The 24,246-nt window shown below is 55.8% G+C and overlaps 1 protein-coding gene across 1 annotated transcript in view; it reads right to left on the reverse strand.

The window, feature by feature from the left end:
• Positions 1-145: 145 nt before the first annotated feature.
• The window catches only part of MYO7B (myosin VIIB), a gene marked incomplete at both ends in the record, with an annotated part of 63,329 nt that continues 39,228 nt past the window's right edge, over positions 146-24,246 (reverse strand). Inside the window, 28 exons of the mRNA XM_080689407.1 lie at positions 146-247; positions 547-666; positions 744-827; positions 1,014-1,130; positions 1,413-1,598; positions 2,048-2,154; positions 2,546-2,633; positions 2,933-3,046; positions 3,935-4,040; positions 4,793-4,948; positions 5,255-5,408; positions 5,653-5,837; positions 6,036-6,166; positions 7,340-7,521; positions 8,443-8,606; positions 9,547-9,673; positions 9,759-9,876; positions 10,883-11,050; positions 11,694-11,921; positions 12,501-12,674; positions 13,877-13,996; positions 15,151-15,277; positions 16,741-16,868; positions 16,999-17,076; positions 20,807-20,974; positions 21,129-21,338; positions 22,018-22,188; positions 23,233-23,451. Of these exons, the coding sequence (XP_080545533.1) occupies positions 146-247; positions 547-666; positions 744-827; positions 1,014-1,130; positions 1,413-1,598; positions 2,048-2,154; positions 2,546-2,633; positions 2,933-3,046; positions 3,935-4,040; positions 4,793-4,948; positions 5,255-5,408; positions 5,653-5,837; positions 6,036-6,166; positions 7,340-7,521; positions 8,443-8,606; positions 9,547-9,673; positions 9,759-9,876; positions 10,883-11,050; positions 11,694-11,921; positions 12,501-12,674; positions 13,877-13,996; positions 15,151-15,277; positions 16,741-16,868; positions 16,999-17,076; positions 20,807-20,974; positions 21,129-21,338; positions 22,018-22,188; positions 23,233-23,451 (4,032 nt within the window). The remainder of the gene's footprint in view (positions 248-546; positions 667-743; positions 828-1,013; positions 1,131-1,412; positions 1,599-2,047; positions 2,155-2,545; positions 2,634-2,932; positions 3,047-3,934; positions 4,041-4,792; positions 4,949-5,254; positions 5,409-5,652; positions 5,838-6,035; positions 6,167-7,339; positions 7,522-8,442; positions 8,607-9,546; positions 9,674-9,758; positions 9,877-10,882; positions 11,051-11,693; positions 11,922-12,500; positions 12,675-13,876; positions 13,997-15,150; positions 15,278-16,740; positions 16,869-16,998; positions 17,077-20,806; positions 20,975-21,128; positions 21,339-22,017; positions 22,189-23,232; positions 23,452-24,246) is intronic.

Here is a 24,246-nt window from a genome sequence, read left to right on the forward strand (position 1 = left end):
GGAGGGTATCTCTCGGTCCCGCCCCCCGTCAGCCTGAAGGCTGAGGAGACAGGGCCATCTGGGATACTGAGGGAGGGATATGTGGAAGGTTTTGCACAGAGGACAGGCCCTGAGCCCAGGGCACCCCGGGTTGTGAAGGGCACTGTTAGGGGTCCGCCACGGCTGGGGCCCGGGAGCCCCTCTGCCTGTTCACTGCACTCAGGAGTTGCTGCACATAGGAAGTCAGCAGGTCATCCATTTTGTAGCCCTGGTGGGGACAGGGCGAGGTCAGAGGCTGCAGGGGGCAGGGAGTGCAGGCGGGGTGTCTGCTGTGGCTGCACAGCATGGTAGGGTGGTGAAGAGGAAAGGGGCCCAGCTGCTGGGCCCTTGCTGCCTTGCCCCCTTGGTCGCTGGTGCACTTGGAGGTGGGGTAGGGGCCCGCCCTGGGAATGCACCCCCCCACCCCCGCCGCAGGCATCTGCTGGCCACGCCAGGTCTGCTGGCCGGTCCCTCTGAGGTGAGCCTCTGGGCGGCCTGTGTTGGGTGGGAGAGGGGACCTGGGCTCACCAGAGAGGTCTCACACAGCAAGCGGCTGCCGCGGCCCAGGCTCCCTAGCGCCATGTGGAAGTAGGTGCTGCCGCTGCTCCAGCTGGAGATCTTGGTGAAGGGGTAGGTGGTGAGCAGCTCCTGGGGACACAGGGTGGTGGGCAGGGAGCCAGACCATGGGGGTGTCCTGGCACCTGGCCCCAGCCCTGCCACCCTACCTTGGTCTTGGGATGAATGAGCAGCACCCCATGTCTGTTGATGGCGATCAGGACGATGTCAGGGTAGGAGGGCTCTGAGGTTTGCTGGAGAGGGAGGGGCGCGCTGGTCATAGCCCAGCCAGATGCCAGGCGGCCGCTCTGTAGTGCTCACCTGAGAATGAACACACACACACACACACACACACACACACACACACAGCCCGCAAATCTGGCAGATGGCCCACCTGACATGTGTTTTGGGCCAGCAGGGCCTGCATAGGTGAAACCTACCTTCACCTCAAAGAAGGCAGACCCAAAGGTGGGCCAGCGGCAGATCCACTTGAGGAAGGCCACCTTGGCCTCCTGAGGTGTCTTCTCTCGGTGCTTGTCACATTCCAGAAGGAGGCTCTGGGGAGGGAAGGGCAGTGATGGACCGAGCCAGGTGTCCTGCCTCCACTGGGGGGCTTGGATGCCCCACGGGCCCAAGGCCCCAGCCAGAGAGGCAGCTGCCTGTCTTGGCCAGAGCAGAGGGAGGAGTGTGTGAGGGTCTTGGCAGTGCTGTGGGCGGGTGGGAGGCGGCGCGATGCATTTGGCCCACTTCCTGGGCCTTGCAATGTGCCCACTGCACCCACGCAAGGTCCCTGGGTGGTGCAGCAGCCCAAGGGCCCCCTCCCTAGCCTGACCAAGGACCTTTTTCCATTCCTCTGAGGACATCAGGCGTGTGAGGTTCTCGGGCACCAGTTCCCGCAGGATCTTGGGGATACCAGCCAGCTGGGACCGGTCATTGTCAAACTGGGCCTTGTAGATGAGGCCTGCCAGGTGCACCACGTCCTCGCGAGAGCACTTGTGGAACCCACGCAGGTACTTGGGCAGCTCCTGAGTGGTGGACAAGCTGGCCTCAGGCTGCGGCCTGCCTCCTGCCTTCCTGTGCAGGCTGGCTGTGCTGGCCAGCCCCCATCCGGGAGACTGAGTAGGCCAAGGGCTGAGGCTCGTGGGTAGGACTTGAGACCGGGGCAATCATCCCCGAGATAGGGTCGGTTCACTGATGCCATGTTATGGTAGCTGTGGCCACTCCGTGCGTGGAGTTGGCTTTCAGCGTACTGTCTGCTGTCCCACAGATTTGGGGACCTGCTGTCCCCTCTTCCCCAGAAGTCCTGCTCCAGGTGCAACTGAAATTACTGTCTCCAGACAGTGTCGTGCCCTGCTCCTGGCTCCAGAACCCTTGGGCAGGCTCATGAACCCAGTGGCTGTCCTGTGTTGGGCAGGTGTGGGATGGCATGGGAGTGGCCCCAGTGGCCCCGGGGGTGGGGGAGCCTCCTGGGTACCTGATGGTAATGGAGTATGGTGTCTGCATTCACATCCTTCCCTGGGACTACATTGAGCCACAATTTCCGCATGAAGTACACCTGGTAGGGGAGGGTTACGGATGCCCCTGGACAGGGGCAGTAGTGGGTACCTAGCCCGTCACAGCGGCCCTGTACCCACCCTCTCCCTTGGCCCAAGGACCCCTGGGAACCTCCCTGCTCCCTGCCTGCAGCACATGCTCCTGCCCCTGCTCTCCCCAGTGCTCTACCTTCTTCCCGGCCCCCAACCCTTTCTCACCCTCAATACTAGGTTAGGGGCTACCTCCTCCAGGAATGGTCCTGGACCTCCTGGTGGAGTTTGCCACCCTGCGGTACAGCCACCTGTGTGCCCAGGGACTTAGAGGGGAATGAATGACTAGATGAATGGATGAATGGCCATGGGTCATGCAGGTCCTGGGGGGCAGACCGCCATACCCTGCCTCCCATATCTGCCAGCCCCCTCCACACACAGCCCCTCACCTTCTTTCTGGGGCTTGTTCTTCTTCACCCAGTCAGACACCTGCCTCAAGGAGTCAAAGAAGAAGTCTCCTTCTTTCTGGCTGATGACCTGGGTGGGGAAAGGAACAGGTGGGAGTGGGTAGGCAGGTGGAGAGGCTTCTGGAGGAACCCTGCAGGGCTCAGGTCTAGTGGCTGGGTCGGCTGGGTGCCCATGTGGGCTGGAGCCAGGCTGCCTGTGGTCCGTGGAATGTGAAGCCGGGGACCGAGCTCTGAGGCCCGGTCACTTTCTATCCCAAGAGCCCCAGCTGTGCGGGGGTAGGGGTGGGGGCTGGTGGGCACAGCTGTGCCAGGGAGGCGGAGGCCCATCCAGGGTGGGGGAGCACCCCAGGCATGGCCCCTCTGGCGCACCTTGTCAGCGATCTTGATGAAGAGGCTGCACCCTTCCCAGGAGGCCAGCTGCAGCCTGGTGGCGATGCCCTCACAAATGTCTCTCACCCGAGCATTGGTGACCACCTCCAGCATCTGGGAACCAGGATGAGGCACCATGACTCCTCAGGTGACTGTTGGGGCCGGACACAGCCCAAATGTGCCTCCATGGTCTGGGGCTTTAGCTCTCTGTGTGGGCATGCTCTGTCCTGAGAGGGGCAAGCCTCCATCCGGTGGGACAGATTGTCACACTGCTCTTGGCCTCGCTGTCAAAGACCCAAGAGGTCCAGCCTTTTTTTTGTGTGTGTGTGTGGGTCTGGGAATGGAACCCAGGGGCATTCTCCCTCCAAGCTACACCCCCAGCCCTAGTTTTTATTCTTTATTTTGAAACAGGGTCTCAATGAGTTGCAGAGGGCCTAAGTGGTAGCTGAGGCTGTCCTTGAATCCTGATCCTCCTGTCTCAGCCCCCCAAATGCTGGGATTACAAGCATCACCACCATGCCCGGCAGGTCAAGCCTTTTAAACTCGCTGCAGCTGCTCAGCCCCTCTGTTCTGCTTGCCTTTGCTGCCTCGTGGTAAAGGTTCTCACTGGGTCCTGATGGACTCTGCCCTCCCACCAATCTCCTCTGTTCTTTCTCTCCAAAGCCAGGTGGGCTCTGTCCACAAGTCACATCTAATCCTGGTACCAGCTCACCATTGCTCCAGACCTCAGAAGCCGCCTGGGGTCCCCAACCCCCAGCTTCTACCTTGCTGTCCCCTTTCTGGACTCATGCGCCAAGACCAGGACAGTCCCTACTTCCAACACCCGTTATGGCCCAAGCACCGAAGGGGGTGGGGGCTGCAGCCCTGATGGGTGAGGGTAGGGGAGGAGCCGGGGAGCCAGTGCACTTGAAGTCCTGAACACAGGCGTGGGCTGCTCGGAGGCCAGGGCACACCAGGCCAGGGGAGGGCCGAGGCCTGCTGTCTCACCGCACTGGGGCTCACCTCGCTCCTGTCATTGGGGAGGTAGACTTTGTGGCACAGTCGGGAGATGTTCTGCTCAGCGGCCTCCACCTCTGCCTGGTGCGGGGGCTGTTTCCGAGGTCCGGTCCTGAGCAGACAGTGCATGCTGCAGAAGCCGCCCCGCTTGCTCCACGCACCCTGCCGCCCCAGCCTCCGGGCCCTAAGCCGCGGGCAATCAACAGCCGGCCCAGCAGCCTCTGCAGAGGCACTGGGTTCCAGCCCTTCGCACTTCTCCAAGGCCCCATCTGGCCTTGGCAGAGGCCTGGATGGACAGTGGCCCGGCGTCACCTCACAGTTGACCCTGGGGGCTGGAGGCACCCATGGGGAGGGCCAGGACCGGCTTCCTGGACATCAGGGCGCTGGGTGGGGCCTCTGTGCGGTGCATGCCTCTCTCCGCGAGGACAGCTGCCCCTGACATGTGGCCACTCACATGGGCAGCCTGTCATCCCCCATGGCCACAGGAGGCCAAGCCAGAGGAGGCAGGCGGCCTGTAGGAAGACCGGGACAGCCTGGGAAGAGCCTCTGACAACATCTACCCGAGCTAGACTGAGGCCCAGCGGGGCACCCAGGTCACTGTGCCCTCCCTGGGTGGGCAGAGGTAGAGCAGGGCAGCTCCAGAGAGCATGGCTGTGCCTGGGCTTCCAGAAGCCCACTGACGCCCAGACTCTCCTGGGACCTTCCTGGGCCCACCTCCCACTGGCCCGAGCCTGGCGGGGCCTCAGAGGGCCCACCCTGCGCGTCGGTTGCCTGACTGCCCTCCTGGGGTTGGGCCGTCCCCTCTGCACTCTGCTCGGCGGCCCGGGGTTGGCACTGTGGCATGGCGCCGGGCAGCCGGCTCACCTGAGCACCCGCTGGATGTGGCGGCTGCAGTCGGGGGCCAGCAGCTTCTTCCTCCGTGTGTCGATGAACTTCTGGGCGTGGGGCAGCAGGGCCTTGCCGGGCGGGAAGAGGCCGGTGCAGAGCCATAGCAACTGCCAGCCACGCTCCTCACTGTGCCTGGTGGTGGGGGGGTCAGAGGGAAGTTCCTGCCTCGGCCCAGGGCAGGCAGGCGGCTGGGGCAGCAGAGGTGGGGCAGTGGGGCTGTCATGCCAGCTTGCCATCCACTAGGCAGTGTCACAGCGCTGTCACGCTGTGGGGATGGGAAGGGCCCACTGTGCCTATTTTGTGGACATTGAGATTCAGAGAGGCTGCAGCCTCTGGGTCAGGGTGGGGATGGCAGGCTGCTGGGCAGTGCTTATGAACCATGAGCCACTGCCTCCCTCTGGGCATCCATCCCTGCACTGCCCTGCCATCCCTACAGACCTGCTGGAGTTGTCTGTCAGCTGCTTCAGGATCTGACAATAGACCTCGTCCTGCAGGGCCTCATCCTGCAGCGCCAGGGAGAAGATCTGGTCTGTGAGCTCCAGGGCGGACCAGGTCTGCCTCGAGGGGTAGTCACCCATGTACTTGAGGATGGGTGTGGGAGTCAAGGAGAAGACAGTGCAGGGTGAGAGAGCGGAGCCCAGCTGAGCCCTTGAGCAGGGCTAGATGTTGACCCTTGACCCAGTCCCCACATTGACCCCAGCCCAGGGCCACCCTGACCCCCAACCCAGGGCCCACGCTGACCCTGCCCTGGGCTCCATGCTGAGCCCACGCACCCCCTGCAAGGAGCACTCTCAGCTCTGTCCTGGCCCTTCGCAGGTGCCTGGGCCGGTTGGCACAGTGGGGCCAGCAGCTGGAAGGGATATCGTGGGAGATCTGGCAGGTGGCATCCCGCAAGTCGACTCTGTCGTGCACACGCTTAAGCAATGGCTGGCGCAGCGGCTCTGGGGAGTGGGCCCAGAGGTGGCCCTGGGTGCGGGCCCAGGACAGCAGGGCCCGGCCGACCGTCTCCTTCTCTGGGGGCCTGCCGGGCATGGGGTGGCTTGAGGGCCTGCCTCGGGGCTCTCTGCCCAGGCCCCTCCAGTCCCTGTCTGACCTCCCGGGTGGCAGTAGGCAAGCCAGAGGGTCCCCTCTGAGCCCCCAGGGGTTCCCTTCTCCCTCAGGGGCCAGTGCGCCCTGTCCTGTGCTCTGGCCCCCGCAGCCTTCGGGGACTAGGCGGCACCTGAAGAACTCATAGGAGAACTCCTCTAGGGTGTATGGCTTCTCCTTGGGCTGCTCCTCGGGCCGTGGCTCAGAGGCCTGCACCTCCCGGGCCGCCAGCTTCCGCTTCTCTGGTGACATGGCCAGCAAGCTCTGTGGGGGCACAGGAGCCGCTGCCTACTAGGCCTCTCCCCTGGTCTCCTGGCCCAGTGGTCTCAGTGACTTGGGAAGGGTTAGCCCATAGGCCTGGATGGGCCCCAGCCAATATTCTCTGCTTCCCCTGCTGTGTGACCCAGGCCTAGTGACTCCACCTCTCTGAGCCTAAGAGGCTTAGTGCCAATGGCTATGGAGCCAGCCCATTCTATTCTCAGGGTGTGGCTGCTGGGCCTCTCAGGTCCCCTAGCTCCCCTTGGCCCTGCCTGCCTGGTGTCCCAGACAGGGCATGCCCCCACCTAGCATCTGTTCCCATAGCAACCAGTGCTGCTTCTGAGTGGCACTGCACCTTCTTGCCCCAGTCTGTCCTTTGTCCAAATGCCTGCACCCTCCCTGAGGCACAGGACACATGTGGTACTCAGTGCATGCATGTTAGAGTGCCTGTGGTCTCCGCCTTCCCTCCAGGCTGCTCTTGAGGGTGGTTCTGTGCAGAGGGAGGCTGGGAACCCTGGGTCACAGCTTATTTATTTATTTATTTTTTATTTATTTGTGTTCCTGAGGGTTAAACCTAGGATCACTCTATCTCTGAGCTACCCCAGCCCTTTTTATTTTTTATTTTGAAGCAGTGTCTTGCTAAGTTATTGAGGATTTTGCTAAGTTTCCTGGGCTGGTCTCAAACTTGAGATTCTCCTATCTCAGCCTCCCAGGTATTGGCATCACAGGCATGCGCCGCCATGCCTGGCTCCTGGGTCACAGTTGTGTGTGTGTGTGTGTGTGTGTGTGTGTGTGTGTGTGTGTGTGTGCGTGTGTGTGATAGGGGATTGCACCCAGGGGCATTATACCGCTGATATACACCCCATCCCTCTTTCGTTTTTATTTTGAAACAAGGTCTCACTAGGTTGATGAGAGTCTCACTACTTTTTGAGGCTGTCTTCATACCTGGGATCCTTCTGTGTCAGCCTCCCAAGTACTGGCATCACAGGCATGCACCCCCACGCCAGCCCCTGGGTCACAGTTTAAATAAGACCGGCATGGCAGAGTGCCCTGGAGCCCAGGTGGTTCTCTTGGCCCTCCACAAGCTTGGGTGTGAGCTGCTGAGCGAGGCCCTGGGCTAGGTGTCCCAGAGCTTTGCCCACAGTGTCGCAGCCGGGCAGGGCCGAGTGTGTGACTCACCAGCAGCTGGGCTGAGGGCTTGGTAGTTGTCGGGATGGCGTAGAGGCAGGACGTGGGCACCAAGCCCGTCTTGCCTGTCCTGTCATTCTGGGCAAGGGTCCAGTTCTCAGAGGTCAGCATCCCCTGTTTCTTGGTGAGGATCAACAAGTCCCCCTTCTTGAAGGGCAGGAGGGTGACATCATCTACAGGCCCAGGTCACACACATGGAGACAAAAAGCCACATTTGCAGAGGGCTCTGCAGGGCCAGACGCTAGGCCAGCATTTCGTGGCTCAACCCTCTTGGCCTAGGAGGCACCTGAGGCCCAGAGCAGTGAGCTCGAGGCTGCTGGAGAGCGGGTGGCAGTGGGAGGGCTGAGGCTCTGGTCCCCCCTATGGGAGACAGGCAGGGCTTGGGGCTCCTACGGTGGCACCTGGAGGCCTGCCACGCCTGACCCAGGGCTGAGGCCTGCAAGGCAGGTGCAGGTGGGTGAAGGAGACCTAGCGCTGTGACCTCTGAGCCCACGGCCCGATCTGTGCAGTGGAGACAAAGGTCATGAGGACTGAGCAGGGATAACAGGGCAGCAGGTTTCTGGCCAATGCTCTCACTGCTGAAAGACCCCATGCCCGACCCCTTCCTTTGCACCCCAGTGGGCTCCTTCCTGAACTTGCTGATCACCTTGCCCATAAATGCCTGGCTAACTAGCCTGGGCTGGACAGAGGTCCTGGAGCCTTGCCATGCACCTGCCTTACCCACAGGCTACATCTCCTGCAGGGCTTACAGAAAAGCTGTGGCCAAGAACTAGGCCCCTCCCCCATGCACACCGAGCTGTGTGACCCTAGGAAAGCTGCTTCCTTCTCTGAGCTTCCAGTTCTGCATGTGTAAAATGGGATAATGAGATGGCTGTGTGGATGATGTTCAAAGCCTACAGTGAGGGTGGCCTGGCCTTGGAGGGCTTGAGACCACCTGCTTTAAACTCCATAATTTGTGGAAGAGCAAACATCAGCTGAGAGAAAGCAGGCAGGGCTTAGCTCAATGCCCCCTCCCCCCGGGTGTCTGGCCCTCTGCACCCTGCTGTGTGCCCCACAAGCAGCCCCTCACAGTGCCCTCCCCGCCTGGCAGGCACCTGTGGCCTGCCGGTCCTGCAGGGCCATGGCGAACACAGACCGCTCCTTCAGACCCCCCAGAAACAGGGCCACCAGCTCCGCGATGGCCACGCTACTGGGGGACATGAACTGGTACTCTTCATGCAGCGTGGAGAGCAGTAGCCTCTGCCCACCCTGGGCCTCCCTGAGGGAATGAAGTATATCCTGAGACCGAGGCCATCTGCAGGATTCGGGACACTTTCAGGACTTTCTAGCCCTTGGGAAAGTGCCCAACAAGGTCAGCCTTGGTGGGGCCAGTGTGGACCCACCATGGTCATGATGACAATCATGCTACACTGGGTGCTTTTTTGTGTCCTGGGGATTGAACCCAGGGGGCTCTGCCACTGGACTATATTCCCCAGCCTTTTTTTTTTTTTAAATAGGATCTTATTAAGTTGCCAGGGCTGGTCTTGAACACTATCTCAGCTTTCCAAATACTGGGATTACAGGCATGTGCCACCATGCCCAGCTTCTCTTTGTTACTTTTTTAAAATTCTGAAACAGGGTCTTGCTAGGTTATTGAGAGTCTCGCTAGGTTGCTGGGGGTGTCCTTGAACCTGTCATCTTCCTATCTCAGCCTCCCAAGTAGATGGCTAGCTGGGGTGGTTTTCCCTAGGCCTCCCCAGGTAAAATATGGGCAGGACTTGCCAAAAGCTTACAAGAATTTCTAGGAGATGGGAGACTTGCGGAGGGGTTTTGGAGCTTCGCCTGGCACTGTGTGGGACCTGCTCTGGCCCCATCCCTTGCTTCTTCCTGTTTGACTGGGAGTCTCTTCTCTCCATACCAGGGAAGGAGTCTGCTAAATGAAAGCAAGCCAGAAAGCCTGCTTGCCCAGTACCCAGCCCAGGTGGCCCAGGCTTCACCGAGAAATTGCGGATGCCCAGTACTTAACGTGTCACGTGGCTTGACACGGGGCTCCAAGTGCAGTGGTTGCTAGACTTTGGGTCCTTATCATTCTGCTCCAGCCTGGCTCGCAAAACACATTCCCTTCTCTCCCTGTCTCTCCTGAGCCCCCCAGTGCATCAACCCCAAGGACACAGGATTGAGGAGAAAGATGTGAAGAGCTCTTCCCTCGAGGCCCCTACCTGTTGGTGACCAGACTCATGATCTCTGGGAAGGAGAGTTCTAGCAGCGTCCTCTCCCGCTGGTCCAGGAAGTATAGCCCCTTCCAGTTAATGGCCAAGATCAGCTGTGCCTTGGGGAGCCGGGGGCCTGGCCAGAGCAACCACAGAGTAAAGGCTGCGCCCGCCCTGGAGCACCCAGTCCATACCCACCTCCACCCATCGGAGGCCCTCACCAGAGAGCGTGGTGACTTCAAAGAGCCGGGAGAATAGTAGCGGCCACTGTAGGAAGGCCTTGTCCACCACCTGCTCCCGCACAGTCAGGGGCATGGCTCGTGCCTGGGTGTACGGGGCCTGCAGGGGAACCGGGCATCATCTTCATCGCCCCACCTCCCCTGGCTAATCCCTCACCCAGCACCAAGGTCTTTATGTGATGGGTCATCCTGCAAAGCCTCTCCTCACAACCTGGAATGGGCCAAAGTGAGGGCTGCTGGGTGGGACCGGCCTGCTCCTATGGGGCCCTCAGGGACCGCCCTCAGGCAGTGGTCTTGAGAAGGGTGGGAGACTTTCCCCCACTACTGTGGGGTTGCCAGAGGCTATGCAGGAAGCGGTGCGTGTCTGCAAGCTCAGGTGCCCAAGAGCTTACCTGCTTGCTCGTCGATGTATCCCCTAGGGTCTGCGTCCTGCCCCACGCATTGGGGCCACTGTGCCGTGTGTCCCTGGACCCTGGGTGCTTGTGTCTTTCCCCTCTGGCTTTGTGCATATGTGGGGGCTTTTGCAGGCACCTCCACCTCCACCTCCCCTCTAGGGCCCACTTCTTCCCATCGCCACCGTGCCTTGCCCATAACCAGCTCAAATGTCTCACTGAGCCTTCTTTTCACTGTTCACTGGATCAGATCTCATGGGAATGTAGACCGGCAGGCACATCATTACCCAAAAGACTGCTGATCTACTCATATGCATGCATATCAAGTATTTAGAGCATCCTAGCTCTGGCCTGGGAGCGCCCATGTGCCTGGGCACTGGCAGGCCTGGGGGTAGGAAGATATGAAGACACCAGCATGGTCAGCAGCTGGGTTTGCCCTCCTGTTCTAAGAGGCCAGGGCCCAGCCAGGTACTGCAGCACAGACAGCACCAGGCCACCCGCGATGCCAGCTTGGAAGGAGGCGTTCAGGTGGCAGAGGCCTGTGGTCAGAAGTTGAACTTCATGAGCCTATTCAGACCCTAAGAGGCAGATCAGGTTACGCTCAACTAGCAGGTTTAGGCTCTCTGTACTCAGTGGGCAGGAGCTCACCCCTTGGCACTGCCAGGTCTCCTAAAGGAAAGCTCAGGCCAGAGCACTGGGCACACACAGACTGACCTTGGCATGGGCTGCAGTGACGAGGCTAGCCCACTTCTCCGGCGGCTTGGTCTTGTACAGCTTGGAGGGGACACAGCTGGGCAGTAGCTCCTGAATGGCCTGCCGCCCCACAGAGGCTCCGAGCTGCGTGTAGCAGTGCTGCGCCAGCAGCTCCACCAGCTCCTCCTCCTGCACAGTCCGGGCCACATTGGGGGACGGGGAGTGAGGGAGAGCCCACCCCTGGGATGTCCCCGCCTGGTGGCCAGCTCCTCCCCAGCACAGTGAGCAAGAGCTCAGGCAGGTCCAGAGAGTGGGGACAGACACCTAGTCCTTATACCTCCTCCGGGCAGGACCAGCCCTTCTCCAGAGGATCCGCAGGCCCTGACTGGGCCCCAACTGCTCTTATTGGCAGCAAAGGATCCCTGAAACTGCTGCTCCCAGCTCTCTGTTTGTACCGTCACCCTCCACGACCCTGTCATTACAACCACCCTATGGATAGAGCGTTCTCTGCACATTCGCGTGGGCCTGACGTGTGTGGAGTGACAGCACTTTCCACAGTCACACCGTCAGGGAGAAGACATGGAATGGGACCTAAATTCAGGCACTGGAGCTCTCTACCACCAGTCCCTACCCTGCGGCTCCCGAGGCAGGTGCTGCAGGAGGTCAGGTGGGCCCCAGACCCCGGGAGGCCCCCGAGCCTCTGCCCTCTGCCACCCACCCACCCCATTGTGCGCAGCCTCAGCTGCCACCAGCCCCTCCCCTTGGAGCACCCTCTCTCTGTGACAGCCGCCCCCAGGCCGGCCTGGGAACGTGGTTTCTCAGGCTGCCTCACCTTCTCGAAGCTGTACTCTCCAGACCGGACTCCACGGAGGACTTGATGGTAGATGAACTCCGTGCTGACAGGGTCCTCCCGGGAGTCATGCCAGGGGGTGAAGAACTCCTTCCGGAAGTAGATGCGCCAGGGCGACTGGCGCTGGCTCTCGCCCTTCTGTAGGGCCAGCTGCTCACACTGGGCCACAGCATCCATCACATGGGCACGCCCGCTCCCCAGGGACCAGAACTGAGGCCAGGAACAGGGCGCAGGGGTTAGCTGTGCCCACACCCCCAGGGACATACCCCTCTGTGAGAGCATGTAGAAGACCAGGACGAGGACCCTCGCAGTCCAGCATGGGCCAAGTGGGACTGTTGAGTTCAGCTGGACACCTGAAGGACATTTGCTGGCCCCAAACACATCTCCCTGCTAGCCCCTCTCAAAGAAGGCAGAGACTGATGCTGGCTGCGTGACCGGGCTGTGGGAAGCTTGACTGGAGGGAAGGGCACAGGGTGGTGGGGACTGGGTCCAGGTGGGTCGTGCCAGTGTGACCCTCCACATCTGCTTCAGGGTGCGAGGGAGGCTGGAGCAGGATGCAGGTGAGAGCACTTGGAGCGACAGATGTGCACAGCACTGGCTAGGGCTGAGGTGTTGCTGGTCTCAGTTTGTGAGTGTTTGGGCATGATGGGCCATCTGGTGTGTATATGTGTGTGCATGTGCGTGTGTGCGTCTCCTGGCCAAGAGGAGGGGCAGGGCTGGGCTGCGAGGTGTGAATGCTCACTCAGGTGTGTGAAGGAGGCAGGCAGAGACGGGACACCTAGTCAGTACCTTGTCATACACGGCGACCTGGAGGGAGAAGCCCAGGTGGTCTTTGAGGCCCAGCTTCTGGGCAATGTGCAGACAGATTTCCCGCGACGTGGAGGCCGAGTCCACTGTGATGGTCAGGCTGTCTCCGTTCACCAGGATCACTTGTATTGGGATGTGCTTCTTGGATTTGACAGCCTGGGGATGGATATAGGCTCAGAAACCTCTGGTGGGGAGTCCCACAGCTCAGCTGCCTCGGAGCTTCCAGGAGCTCCTGTCCTAGATCACTTGTCTCCCAGGTGTCCCCAGCTGCCTGTCCCCATGGGGTCCCAGAAGTCCAGGGCCAGCGGATCTTAGCATGGGGCTAATGTACTACAGGCCCAGAGGTCCCCCCAGGGGCAACGGCAACAATGCCAGGCACAGTGGTGACTCCTGAGCTTGCCCCAGCACCCTCTTGTGGTGCAGCCTGTGAGCTAGGTCCCACTTTCAGATGAAAACCCTGAGCTTGGTGAGGTTAAACGATTCCGACCTGGGTGACATTTCTGGGTCCCTGGGGTACCACATACCACACCTTGTGAATGTGCACAGTGGCCACAGTTCACTGAGAATTCCAGAGCACACGGGAAAGAACCCTGTGCACTTGGAAGGTGGGAGACAACAGGTAGGAGGACGGCTGGAGCTGATTCACAGGCCCCAGCATAGGGAGCCCAGGCCCCAGGGTGAGTCCCCAGACTCAAGTGGGGACCAGAGACACAGGAAAAGCCAGAGCTGAAGATATGCCTCTGCCCGCTGCTCAGAATGGTCCTCTCTGAGACATCTCAGAAACCTGCAGGTGTCCAGCTGCCAAGGCAGGTAGAGGTGGCACCTGCTCCCAACAGTGGTCATCCAGGAGAACAGCCTTGGCATGACCCCTGCCTTTGCAACAAGGTCAAGTGCGCTTGGAGAGGTAACTCCAGCAATCCGCAGCCACTCGCACGGCAGTGCTCACCAATGTGTCAGATTTATTGCCCCCTTCAGCTAATGGGGCACAAAAGGATGTGGATTTCTTTCTTTATTTTTTTCAGGGGTACTGGGAGTTGAATCCAAGGCCATTCTACCTTTGAGCTATACCCCTAACCCTTTTTATTTTGAATCAGGGTTGCATTAAATTGCTAAGTCTAGCCTCGAGTCTGCAGCCCTGTCTCAGCTTCTTAAGGACTGTGAGTCCACCTGATAAGGATGTGGATTTAGAGGGGCTGGTGACAGTTTTGAAGAGTGGGTGGCGCCTGGCAGGCTCAGCCCGGCGGTGGACTCGCAGGGACAATAAAGACACCTTGGAGGAGGGGGAGGCATGCTGAGGACAAAGTTTCCCCATGAACTGTACCACCCCACGTGCCAGCCCCGGCCCTGCCAACCCCTACCTGAAGCTCCAGCCAGCTGGGGGGCTCTGTGCGCACCCCGTTGGTACAGGTGCGTTGTAGGCGTTCAGCACAAAAGGGCCCGTAGCCTGCTGGCCCTTGACCAATGAAGTTCAGCAGATACTGGTGGACAAGCGGGGGAGACACTCAGAAACACTCAGAAGAGAGGCTGCTTTCTACTTTGAGCCCAAACAGATTTTAAAAATTGTCATCCTTGGTTTTTAAAGATGCATACAAATGAGGGCTCTCCATTCACCAAGAGAAGGAATATAAATTAGTACTTAGATGGGCTGCAGTTTGGCAACATGTTTTAAACAGTACAGAGTTGTAAAATGTGTGTGTTGTTTGACGTGTTAACTCAAATCTATCCTAAAGGCTATGTATATTATATATATATAATATTATATATAATATATATATAATATATATAAATATATATATTTTATCACAGTGGTTGGTATCTATGGTGATGAACAATTGAAGGATGGACCCTTTATGTCCATCAAAAAGTTCAATATCCTCTGGAATAGCGAGGTGTGGATGAGGTTGGTATTTTGGAAATATCCACAGGAGAAGACAGTGGACACGAGTAAATGAATAATGCAGGAGAGTCAATGTCCAAACTGCATTTGGTGAAAATGTGCTGAAGTCGTTTGTCTCCCGAGGTGGGAGGTACAGCCTGCTAGGGTTTCCTGGTGTTGGGAGTGGCCCGAGCACTCAGGACAGACAGCCAGGATGACCATGGTTTTTGCCCCACAGAGACACATGGGCAACGGAGTGTTTTTTTTGTCCAGCCATAAGCATGGCACTGTGACACCAGAGGAGGCCAGAGAAAGTGTTAATGGAAGTCACCTGGGTGTAGAAAGGACTTTATTTTCATTCCAGATTTTCTGCATTCCTGCCATATTATGTTGATCAATATCCCCAGCCCTTTAAAATTTGAAACAGTGTCTTGCTGTCTTGCTAAGTTGCTGAAGGCAACTTGAAATCCTCCTCTCTCAGCCTCCGGAGTATGAGGCTATAGTGTATGCCTGCATGTCAGGCTCATTTTCGTATTGAAGAACCATCCTGGTGCCTGAGTGCACAGCCTGGATAGGGCTTGGAATGAGATAGGGAAACCGAGGCCCAGAGGAGTACAGCCATGCTGCCTGTTGGCCTGCAGGTCCAGGAAAATCTGGCTATGGCCCGAGGTTTCTGGACCTGCTCCAGGGCCCAGGGACCACCTGCTTCTGTTGCGATCTGCCCCCATCCCCCCACCCTGCCCCAGGTTCCCCCACCTTTGAGAACCTCTCCGAGGGTGGGAAGCAACCCAGGCAGAGGCTGAGCAGGATCCAGCCCCGGGCCTGGCTGCTCATTTTGGAGTTCCCTGATAGTTGCTTGCAGATCTGGCAGTAAATTTCATCCCTGAAAAACAGACCATGGGAACGAAGGGCAGGGGACTGGCTCTGCAGGAGAAGAGAGAGGGCTACTGGGCACACAGTCCTCCTGCACCTGTGAGTGTGGCTGCAAAGTACTGAGAGACTCAGCCTCCTCATAAGCAATGGACTTATAAGGGAACAGGAAAGTGTGAGCTCTTCTCAAGAGGAGAGGTAGTTGATGAAGAGAGACTCCTAAGTCATCTACTCATAATAACTAAATGAATAGGAAATCTTGGTAGAAAAGGAGAAATGTACAAAAGAATCAAGAAAATATAATGATACAATATAATTTGAAGTATAATATCTAACCAGGCATGGTAGCACACACCTGTAATCTCAGTACTTGGGAGGCTGAGATAGGAGGATCTGCAATTTAGTGAGACCTTGTTTCAAAATAAAAAATAAAATAGGGCTAGCCGGGCGTGGTGGCGCACGCTTGTAATCCCCGCGCTTGGGAGGCAGAGACAGGAGGATCCCGCAGGTTCGACGCTAGCCGCGCGCGCTGGCTTAGGAGACCCTGTTTCCAAATAAAAATGTAAAAATAGGTCTGGGAGTGTAGCCCGGAGATAGAAGGGCTTCCAGGAACCCCAGTACCACCAAAAAAATAAAAAATAAAAAAAAAAAAATAAAATAGGGCTGGGAGTGTAGCTCAGACATAGAATGTCCCTGGGTTCAATTCCCAGTACCACACACATAAAAAAATATCTGAAGTAAAAAGAGTATTGAATGGTTTAACAGTAGATTGGTAGAAGATAGTGCATATAAAGATAGATTAACAGAAACTATCCAATCTAAAGAACAGAGAAAAGAAGAAAGAAAGAAAAATGAATAGACACTCAGCTACCTGAGGGACAAGAGAAAAAAAGGCTCACATCAATTTTATTAGTTTGAAGGGGGTAGGGGAAAGGAGACCAGGGAGAAGGAGGGAGGAAAGGAGAGAGAAAGGGAAGGAGGGAGGGAGGGAAGGAAGGGGGAATACTGGCCAACATTGCCCCCAATTGGTTAAAATACAACTTAAGTGAATCCCTAAAATACAGAAGTCTATCCTGTAAAACAGTGTACATATTTCTTTCTTTCTTTCTTTTTTAAATTCTGGGTATTGAACCTAGGGGCATTCTACCTCTGAGCTACACTTCCAGCCTATTTTATATTTTTATTTTGCAGCAGGGTCTTCCTAAGTTTCTGAAGGTCTTGTTAAGTTGCTGGGGCTGGCCTTGAACCTGTGATCCTCCTGTATTCCCCATCCCAAGTACTAGGATCACAGGCTTGAGCCACATGCCTGGCTGCTCCCTGATTTTCTTTATGCAGAGCAAATAGAGAACCCTTGGTGATTGCAGGATCTGCTGTAGACAGGGTCAGCTCAGAGGCCCCAGGAGCAGGGAAGGGGGGTGTGGGGGCGTGGTCACAGGCTGAGGTTCTAAGGAGGGCAAAGTGGGAGCAGGCACTGACCTGAGGCCGGGCCGCAGAATGGCATGACCCACAATATAGTGCACCTTCTCCAAGTTGGTCATGGGGCGATCTGAGATAGGGCCATCAGGGTCAAAATCCTCCTCTCCGATGCTCAGCCGGCTGGCCACCTGAAGCCCAATGCTGGCCGTCAGGACAGCTGTGATCCTCCCCAGGGAGCTGCCAGCAGGCAAGTGGCATGCGGGATGAAAGGGAGAGCCTGGCCCCCGCAGCAGGCTGGGTCCTCTGGCCCTGCCTCACCTGGCCTGTGAGCCGGGAAGACCGCTTCAACTTCATGGAGGCGATCTCCTTGGTCCCTTTGTCCCTGCGGCTCCGTCGCTGGAAAGAGACAGTTATCAGGGGATTGTGGGCTGGTGCCTCAGTACTGCTGACATGACAGCCACCTGGGGTGGAGTCCTTGTCCCTCCCAGCCATTTCCTGGCCCAGTCCACAAAGCTGGTGAGGCCTGCTGGTGTCCTGAAACAGTCTTGGCCTTGCCACGATGGCAGATGGCATCATGGGGCAGAGTGAGAGCTCAGGGTGAGGTAGGTGTGGCTGGGATCCACCCAGCTCCAGGACCAGCACCTGCTTCTGGCTTCTGGCTGTGGCTGGCTTGGGGATTGGACCCAGGGGCATTCTACCTCTGAGCTACACCCCCAGCCCTATTTTTATTCTTTATTTTGAAACAGGGCCTTCGTAAATTGCAGTTGCTGAGGGCCTCACTAAGTAGTCGAGGCTGGCATGAACCTGTGATCCTCCTGTCTCAGTCTCCCACGTCCTGGGAGTACAAGTGTGCGCCACCACGCCCGGCTCCCAGCTGGCCTTTGGAACAGGGACCAAATATGAAGCATGTTGGTGGAATCCCCGTGAGGGCAGGCAGGACCTGCTCGGCCCCCAAGGGGCCACTGGGCAGGTACTTAACATGTGCGGGAAGGAAATCCTGAGATCTGCCTCTGGGAAGCTGGTCCTGTGTCCCCATGTCCCTGTGGTAGGGGTGCAGTGTGCCTACGCTCTTTCCAGAGTCCTGAGGTACCAGCCTCCAGGAACCTCCAGTGATCCTCACCTCCTGACATTCTGGCCCAGTGTATCTCCCTGCCCCACAGGACATGCCACTGACACGACTAGACTGCGTCTTCCTTCTTGGGGTGCTCCTTCTGGGAAAAAACATGCTGGGAGCCATGGTACTTAGGTGGGTCTGTGGAGAGGCCCAGATGGGAAGGAACAGAGGCCTCCCACCAGCAGCCATGTGAGTGTGCCATCTTGAAATATTCTCTGGCCCCCATCATGTCTTCAATGACTTGAGTCCCAACTTGACTTTTTTTTTTTTCAGCACTGAGAAAGGAACCCAGGAGCATTCTACCTCCAAGCTATACTCATAGCCCTATTTTATTTTTATTTTGAAACAGGGTCTTGCTAGGTTGATGAGAGTCTCACTAAGTTGCCGAGGCTGTCTTTGAACCTGCGATCCTTCTGTCTAAGCCTCGCAAGTACTGGAATTCCAAGCGTGGCCACCATGCTGGCTCCAATTGACATCTTGACAACAACTTCATGAGAAACCCTGAATCGGAACTGACCAGTCAAGCTGTTCCTGATTTTCAAAAACTATGTGAAATAATAAATATGTGCTGTTTTAATCTGTTTCAGGGTAGCTGGTTACACAGCAGTAGACACCTCATGTGCTCTGATAGAGTTTATGTCTCCAGAGATCAGGGAGCTAGAGCTTGGACCTGGATCAACGTGGCCATGTGATCAGAAACCACAGACTCCTATAGATTTCTAAGCAGTCAGTCTGGACAAGGGACCCCACAGGTATCTGAGTTAAGTCCCAGTCACCTGGCATGTGGGTACTGCTGGGTTCCTAGGGCTAGTGGGCTCCTGAGTACTAGGTAATTCCTTTGGGCTGCTCTTGGCTAGTCCCACTGAGATTACCTCATAAACTGAGCCCTAGGAAGGACCTCTGACCAAAAGTGATGTGCATTAAACCTCTGCCAGAGGACATGGATCAAGAACTAGACCTCTGAACTCAGTGTGTGTGTTCAAAGCCCAGCTTCCACACAAGTGTTTATTGTGATGTGGGGGAAAATTGCTTCATTTCTGTTTCATTAGCTTTAAATAAACTTAACAATCCCTACCTTATAGGGTTCAAACAACTGGGAATTAAATGAAGAGAAGCAACTGGCATATAGTAGGCTGTCTGTTAATAATAGCTTTCATAATTATTATTCATATCATTATTATTGTTATATGCATTTGAATTCAGTTCTAGTCAAACCCAGTATTCAAGAATCCAGGGAACCCTTGATGACTGTGTAATTCAATTCATCTTGGGTACAATCCTTGATTCATGAATTCCTAATGCAATTCAAGACTAAAAACACCTGGGTGCGCTGAGAAAGGAGGACTGCAGGTTTGAGACCAGTCTCAGCAATGTAGTGAGACCCTTAGCAATTTACTGAGACCCTGTTTCAAAATTTAAAAGTAAAAAAAAAAAAAAAAAAAAAAGTTGGGTATGGTGGTACATGCTTGTAATCCTACTACTTGGGAGGCTGAGACAGAAAAATTGCAGGTTCAGCAACTTAGTGAGGTCATCTGCAACTTAATGAGACCCTGTTATAAAGTAAAAATAAAACATTGTTGGTGGGATTGCAAATTAGTGCAACCACTTTGGAATACAGTATGGAGAATCCTCAGAAGAATGGGAACAAATCTACCATTTGATCCAGTAATACCACTTCTGGGTATCTAGCCAAAAGAAAGGAAACCAAACTACCAAACTAATGCATGTGTATATATGTTCATAGCTGCACAATTCACCATAGCCAAACTATTGAGCCAGCCAAGATGTCCATCAACAGATGAATGGATTACAAAACTGTGGGATATGGCCGGGCGTGGTGGCGCACGCTTGTAATCCCCGCACTTGAGAGGCTGAGACAGGAGGGTCGCACAGGTTCGAAGCCAGCCTCATCTACTTAGTGAGACCCTGTTTCCAAATAAAAATATAAAATAGGTCTGGGAGTATAGCCCGGAGGTAGAAGGCCTCTGGGTTCCACCCCCAGTACCACCAAAAAAACCCAAAAAAACAAAAAAACAAACAACAACAACAAAAAAACTGTGGGATATGTACACAATGGAATTTTACTCAGCCATTAAAAAAAAACTCAATTACATCATTTTCAGGGAAATGGATGGAACTGGAGGACATTATGCTAAGTGAGATTAGTCAGTCACAAAAAATAAGAAATCAGATGCTTTCCCTAATATGTGAGAGCTAAGGAGAAATGGGTCATAGGAGGAACTCTAGATGAAAAAGGAAATCCTATAGAAGAGCAAACAAGACAAACTAAAGGAGAAAGGAGGGGGGAAGAGGGAAATTCTCTAAAACACACAATGTACTTAAACATATTTAAGTCAACCACTAAGCCAAGGGAAGGAGGGATGGGGAGGGAATAGGGTGGGAATTGGGTAGGGGTTAAATCAGTGATGTGTACATATCTGTACACACAAGTTTTTTACCCCAATATGATGTATGAATATAATGCACTAATAAAAAATTTAAAAAAATAAAGTAAAAATAAAATAGGGCTGGGTGTGTAGCTCAGAGGTAGAATGCCCATGGGTTCCATCTTTAGCACCAAAAATTAAAAAAAAAATAAGAGCCAGGTGTGGTGACACACACCTGTAACCACTACTTGGGAGGCTGAGACAGGAGAATTTATAGGTTTAAGGATAACCTCAGCAAATAGTGAGACTCAGCAACTTAGCAAGACTCTGTTCCAAAGTTTAAAAAAAATAGCTTGGGAGTGTAGCTTGGAGGTAGAATGTCCCTTGGTTTAGTCCCCAGTCCACCCCCCCAATGAAAGAAACAAATTAGGGCTGTGGGTCAGAGGTAGGATGCCCTGAGTTCAGTCCCTAGTGCCCAAAACAACAGAACACCTTGGTGTCAGGTTGAGGGCTGGGCTCAGTGGCTGAGGTTGATACGGACTCCAGTCCCATCTTCCCATCCGGCCCAAGTTTCCTGGGGCCCAGGACTGGACAAACACCTGCCTGCCGCCCTCACGCCACATACCTGTGTGGATTCCCCAGGCGGCAGAGTCCCGGGGCTGCCCTCCTTTCCCAGCCTGCTGTGGATCTGCTGCATTACTGAGCTGCCACTCAGGCCATTCTTGGCATACAGCACTGGTTCGGGGAGGTCACCCATGAACCTCCGGATGATGTTCCACACGGCCAGGGCGGCCTGGGGGATGAAACAGAGGGCCTGCTTGGAAGCCAGATCCCAGCACTGCGGCCCACAGTGATCCAGGCTGCTTCCTTCTTTCCTCTGAGCCATGACACAGACTCTGGGCCCTGGGGGTAGCCTGATCCATTAGAACCAGAGAACGACTCGGTACCGAGTGGTCGATGTTGTCCTCATGGTACAGCAGAGGGTACTGGAGGGGTCGTTGGATGTGTGTGTGGCTGGCTGATCTCTGGAAGTATGTCACTGCAAATTTGGGGAAAGTGTACTCAGCCAGGCCATCCACGTCCTCCTCTGAGTCCTTCACCATGGGGACCGTGTCCAGGTCTATCTCAGGTAGCTTCTGGGTTTTCTCTTCCAGATCCTGGGGGCCACAGAGATAACAGCCAAGAGGTTAACTAGCTACCCAGCACAGTGAGCAGGACCAGGGGCTGGGGAGCCCAAGAAGGGCTTATCTGACTATCTGCTAGGCTCAGAGGCATCTCAGCCCCTGCTGTCTGAGATCTCCACCAGCTCCCACTCCTGGTGGGAGACCATGTGCATGCAGGACCTTGCTCATCCTGCCCTGTAGACAGGACTTCCTACATGCCTGCCCCAGCCCCCACCCCCAACCTCCCTGCAGGCCCAAGTACAGAGGAGAGTAGGGGCTGCAGCCTTGACCATGTAGATGAGGAGAGGGGCCCAGGCAGGATGGGTGAGGGTGTAGAGGGTCAGCCCTGAGACATGGCTCCTCCTGCTCTCTTTCTGCCACAGTACCCCTCAGACACCATGTCCTCCTGCCCCTGGCACGGTTCTCTCTGCACTCCAGGTTCCCCAGGCACATTCTGGAGACATTATCTGACTGGAGGTCCTTGTTCATTCTCACAGGAAAAGCCCTAGGAGTCTTGCCTGGCTCAGAGGGTTTAACCACAGAAATGCACATTCCTCTCATATGCCCCCCGCCCAGGGATGCAGAATTCCTTGGACACCCACCCTGGCAACCCAGGGATTGCTTGAGATCAGGGCTGGGTAGGGCCTTCCTTCCCTGCCTGGGGCTATCTCACCTCGAAGCGCGTTGGGGCCTGGCCTTCATGGCCCCCAATCATGGATGGAAGGAAGCCAAACACTTTCTCCACCATTTCCGTGTCGTTGATGGTATCGTAGATGGACTTGCGCTTCTTGGACAGGAGGGCACTTGGATCTTTTGGTTCTTCTACTGGGATGACCGGGGGTCCCTGCGGACACACGCCATGGGGAGAAGGTAACCACGGGCCAGCTGGGCTCAGGGGCTCAGGTCTGCCAAGGGTAAGTATCTTTCAGAAGCCTCTAAATGACACTTACCTCTGGCCATTTGTCTAAACCAATCTATTTTGCCCTAAAATAATACATTTTAATAGCTGTGATGAGTGGAGATCAACCAGCAGGGTTTCTCACTTCCTGCTGATAACCAAAGGTCTGCAGAGGGACAGTTGCTGGCTCTACCACTGAGGTAACACCGCACACTCCAAGGCCGTCAGTGCCCCACTGCGAACCCATCTCTCAGGTCCCTGGATCTCTTCATTCCAAGGGCCTGAGGGTCCCCTCAGGAGGTCCCCAGGGTCTGTTCTAACTAACATGCAGGTCAGAGTGCTCAGCACCAGGCTGGGGTCTGGCTCAGGGGCACGCTGCTGACTTCTCAGAGGATCTATGGTCCAGTTTGTCCAGTCACTGCTGGTAGCTTGCGTAATATCTATATTTCATCTGTGGGGCAAAGGTAAACACCATCTACCCCTCCGCTTGTCACAGCTTCCAATGACCAGGCACAGTCCTGTAACCAGGAACCTTGGGTCCCCTCCATGGAGCCACAGCCTCATACAGCTTGTTTGATTCAGGTTTCTTGTACTTTTCAGGGGACTAACTGATCATCCCTGCTGAGAAATAGCCCCGAGAATGAAGGAGAAGAGCTAGAAGCTCCACTTCTGCTTCCAGGTCCCAGGCTGTGCAGCCGATCTGTGCTATTCCTGCGAGCTCCTAGGCGGTGCTGCACGACTGTCTGGGCAGAGCCAGGAAAGGGTGTCTCTCGTACTAACTAAACTGCAGCCCAGGAAGTGCCTAATTTATACCTCTTATTCTTGCTTTGTTTTTGAGTTGTTGGAATAAATTTACACATTGTGAGTTGAGAGTGCAGACTTTCCCAAGGGGCTTCTGAGAGCTCTACACTGCCACCATTCCTCCCACCTTCCCTTGCCCACTTGGTCCCCAGCCAGGGCCACCTCTCCCAGGGCTGAGTGAGCACCTACATTGGCTTTCCTCCGCTGGAAGCTCCGTCGAGCAGCCATGCCCCTGGCGTGTGCCTGGATGACCACTGCGGCCCTCCTTTTGGCCTGGACTTGCTGGCGCACGAGGTAACCCCTGCAGCGGGCCTGCAGCTGCACCATCCTCTGCCGCATGGCCTGGAACTGCCTCTGCAGCAGGTGGCTGCGGGCAATGGCCTGCAGGCGCTCAAAGCCCACCAGGATCTGTGGAGGCAGAAGGGAGGAGGGCTCGCCACCAGAAGGCCTCCCGAGGGAACACGCAGTAGCGTCCCCAGGAGACTGTGCAAGCTTGCTTTCTGTTCTAGGGCTGATACTAAGCTTATATGCACCTTGGTGCATCAGGCCATCAAGTGGGTTATTGCTTGTAAAGTACTTAGAGCCTGCTGTGCAAACAAATGCTAAATAAGTACTTAAATAAAAGAAATAATACAGCGGCCTCCTGGGAGCCATGGATAAAGGAATTGGCATGGACTTCACATGGGCGGTTGGATTCTAGAGCTTTGCTCTTCATACCTGCCAGTCAAGTCCAGCCACCTTGCCAGAGCCTATGTCAGGGTCTGTGGCTGGCTCCATCAAGCTAATCCCTCAGAGGGTCTTCAGAATAGAAGGGAAGTAAGAAATGGACGAGTTCCTGCTTCTATGCTGCAAACATTTCCTGGGTTGTCGCAGAAGTCCCCGGGCCCCTGGGATGAGCCTCATTGGCTTCTCAAAGATCAACTCAGTGTGCCAGTCTAGGGGCTTGGAAGTCATGCAGACTCCTATCCAAGTGCCAGCTGACTGCTGACCAACTGCCTGCTCTTGGGGCGTGCACCTGTCCCCTATACCTCAGGTCCCTGGCTTATAGGCTGGGTTGGTTTAGTATTAAATACGAGGCAGTATGCAGAGCAACAGGCCCTGGGTAGTGTCAGCTCCCGTCAGTCACGCCCCTTGTGAGTGGGGGTGCAGGCAGGCCTGTGGCCAGTTCTCCTGATGTGGCCTTTCCGTGTCACAACAGTCACA

This window comes from Muscardinus avellanarius (assembly GCF_963383645.1).
Source record: "Muscardinus avellanarius genome assembly, chromosome: 2".
Lineage (NCBI taxonomy): Eukaryota > Metazoa > Chordata > Mammalia > Rodentia > Gliridae > Muscardinus > Muscardinus avellanarius.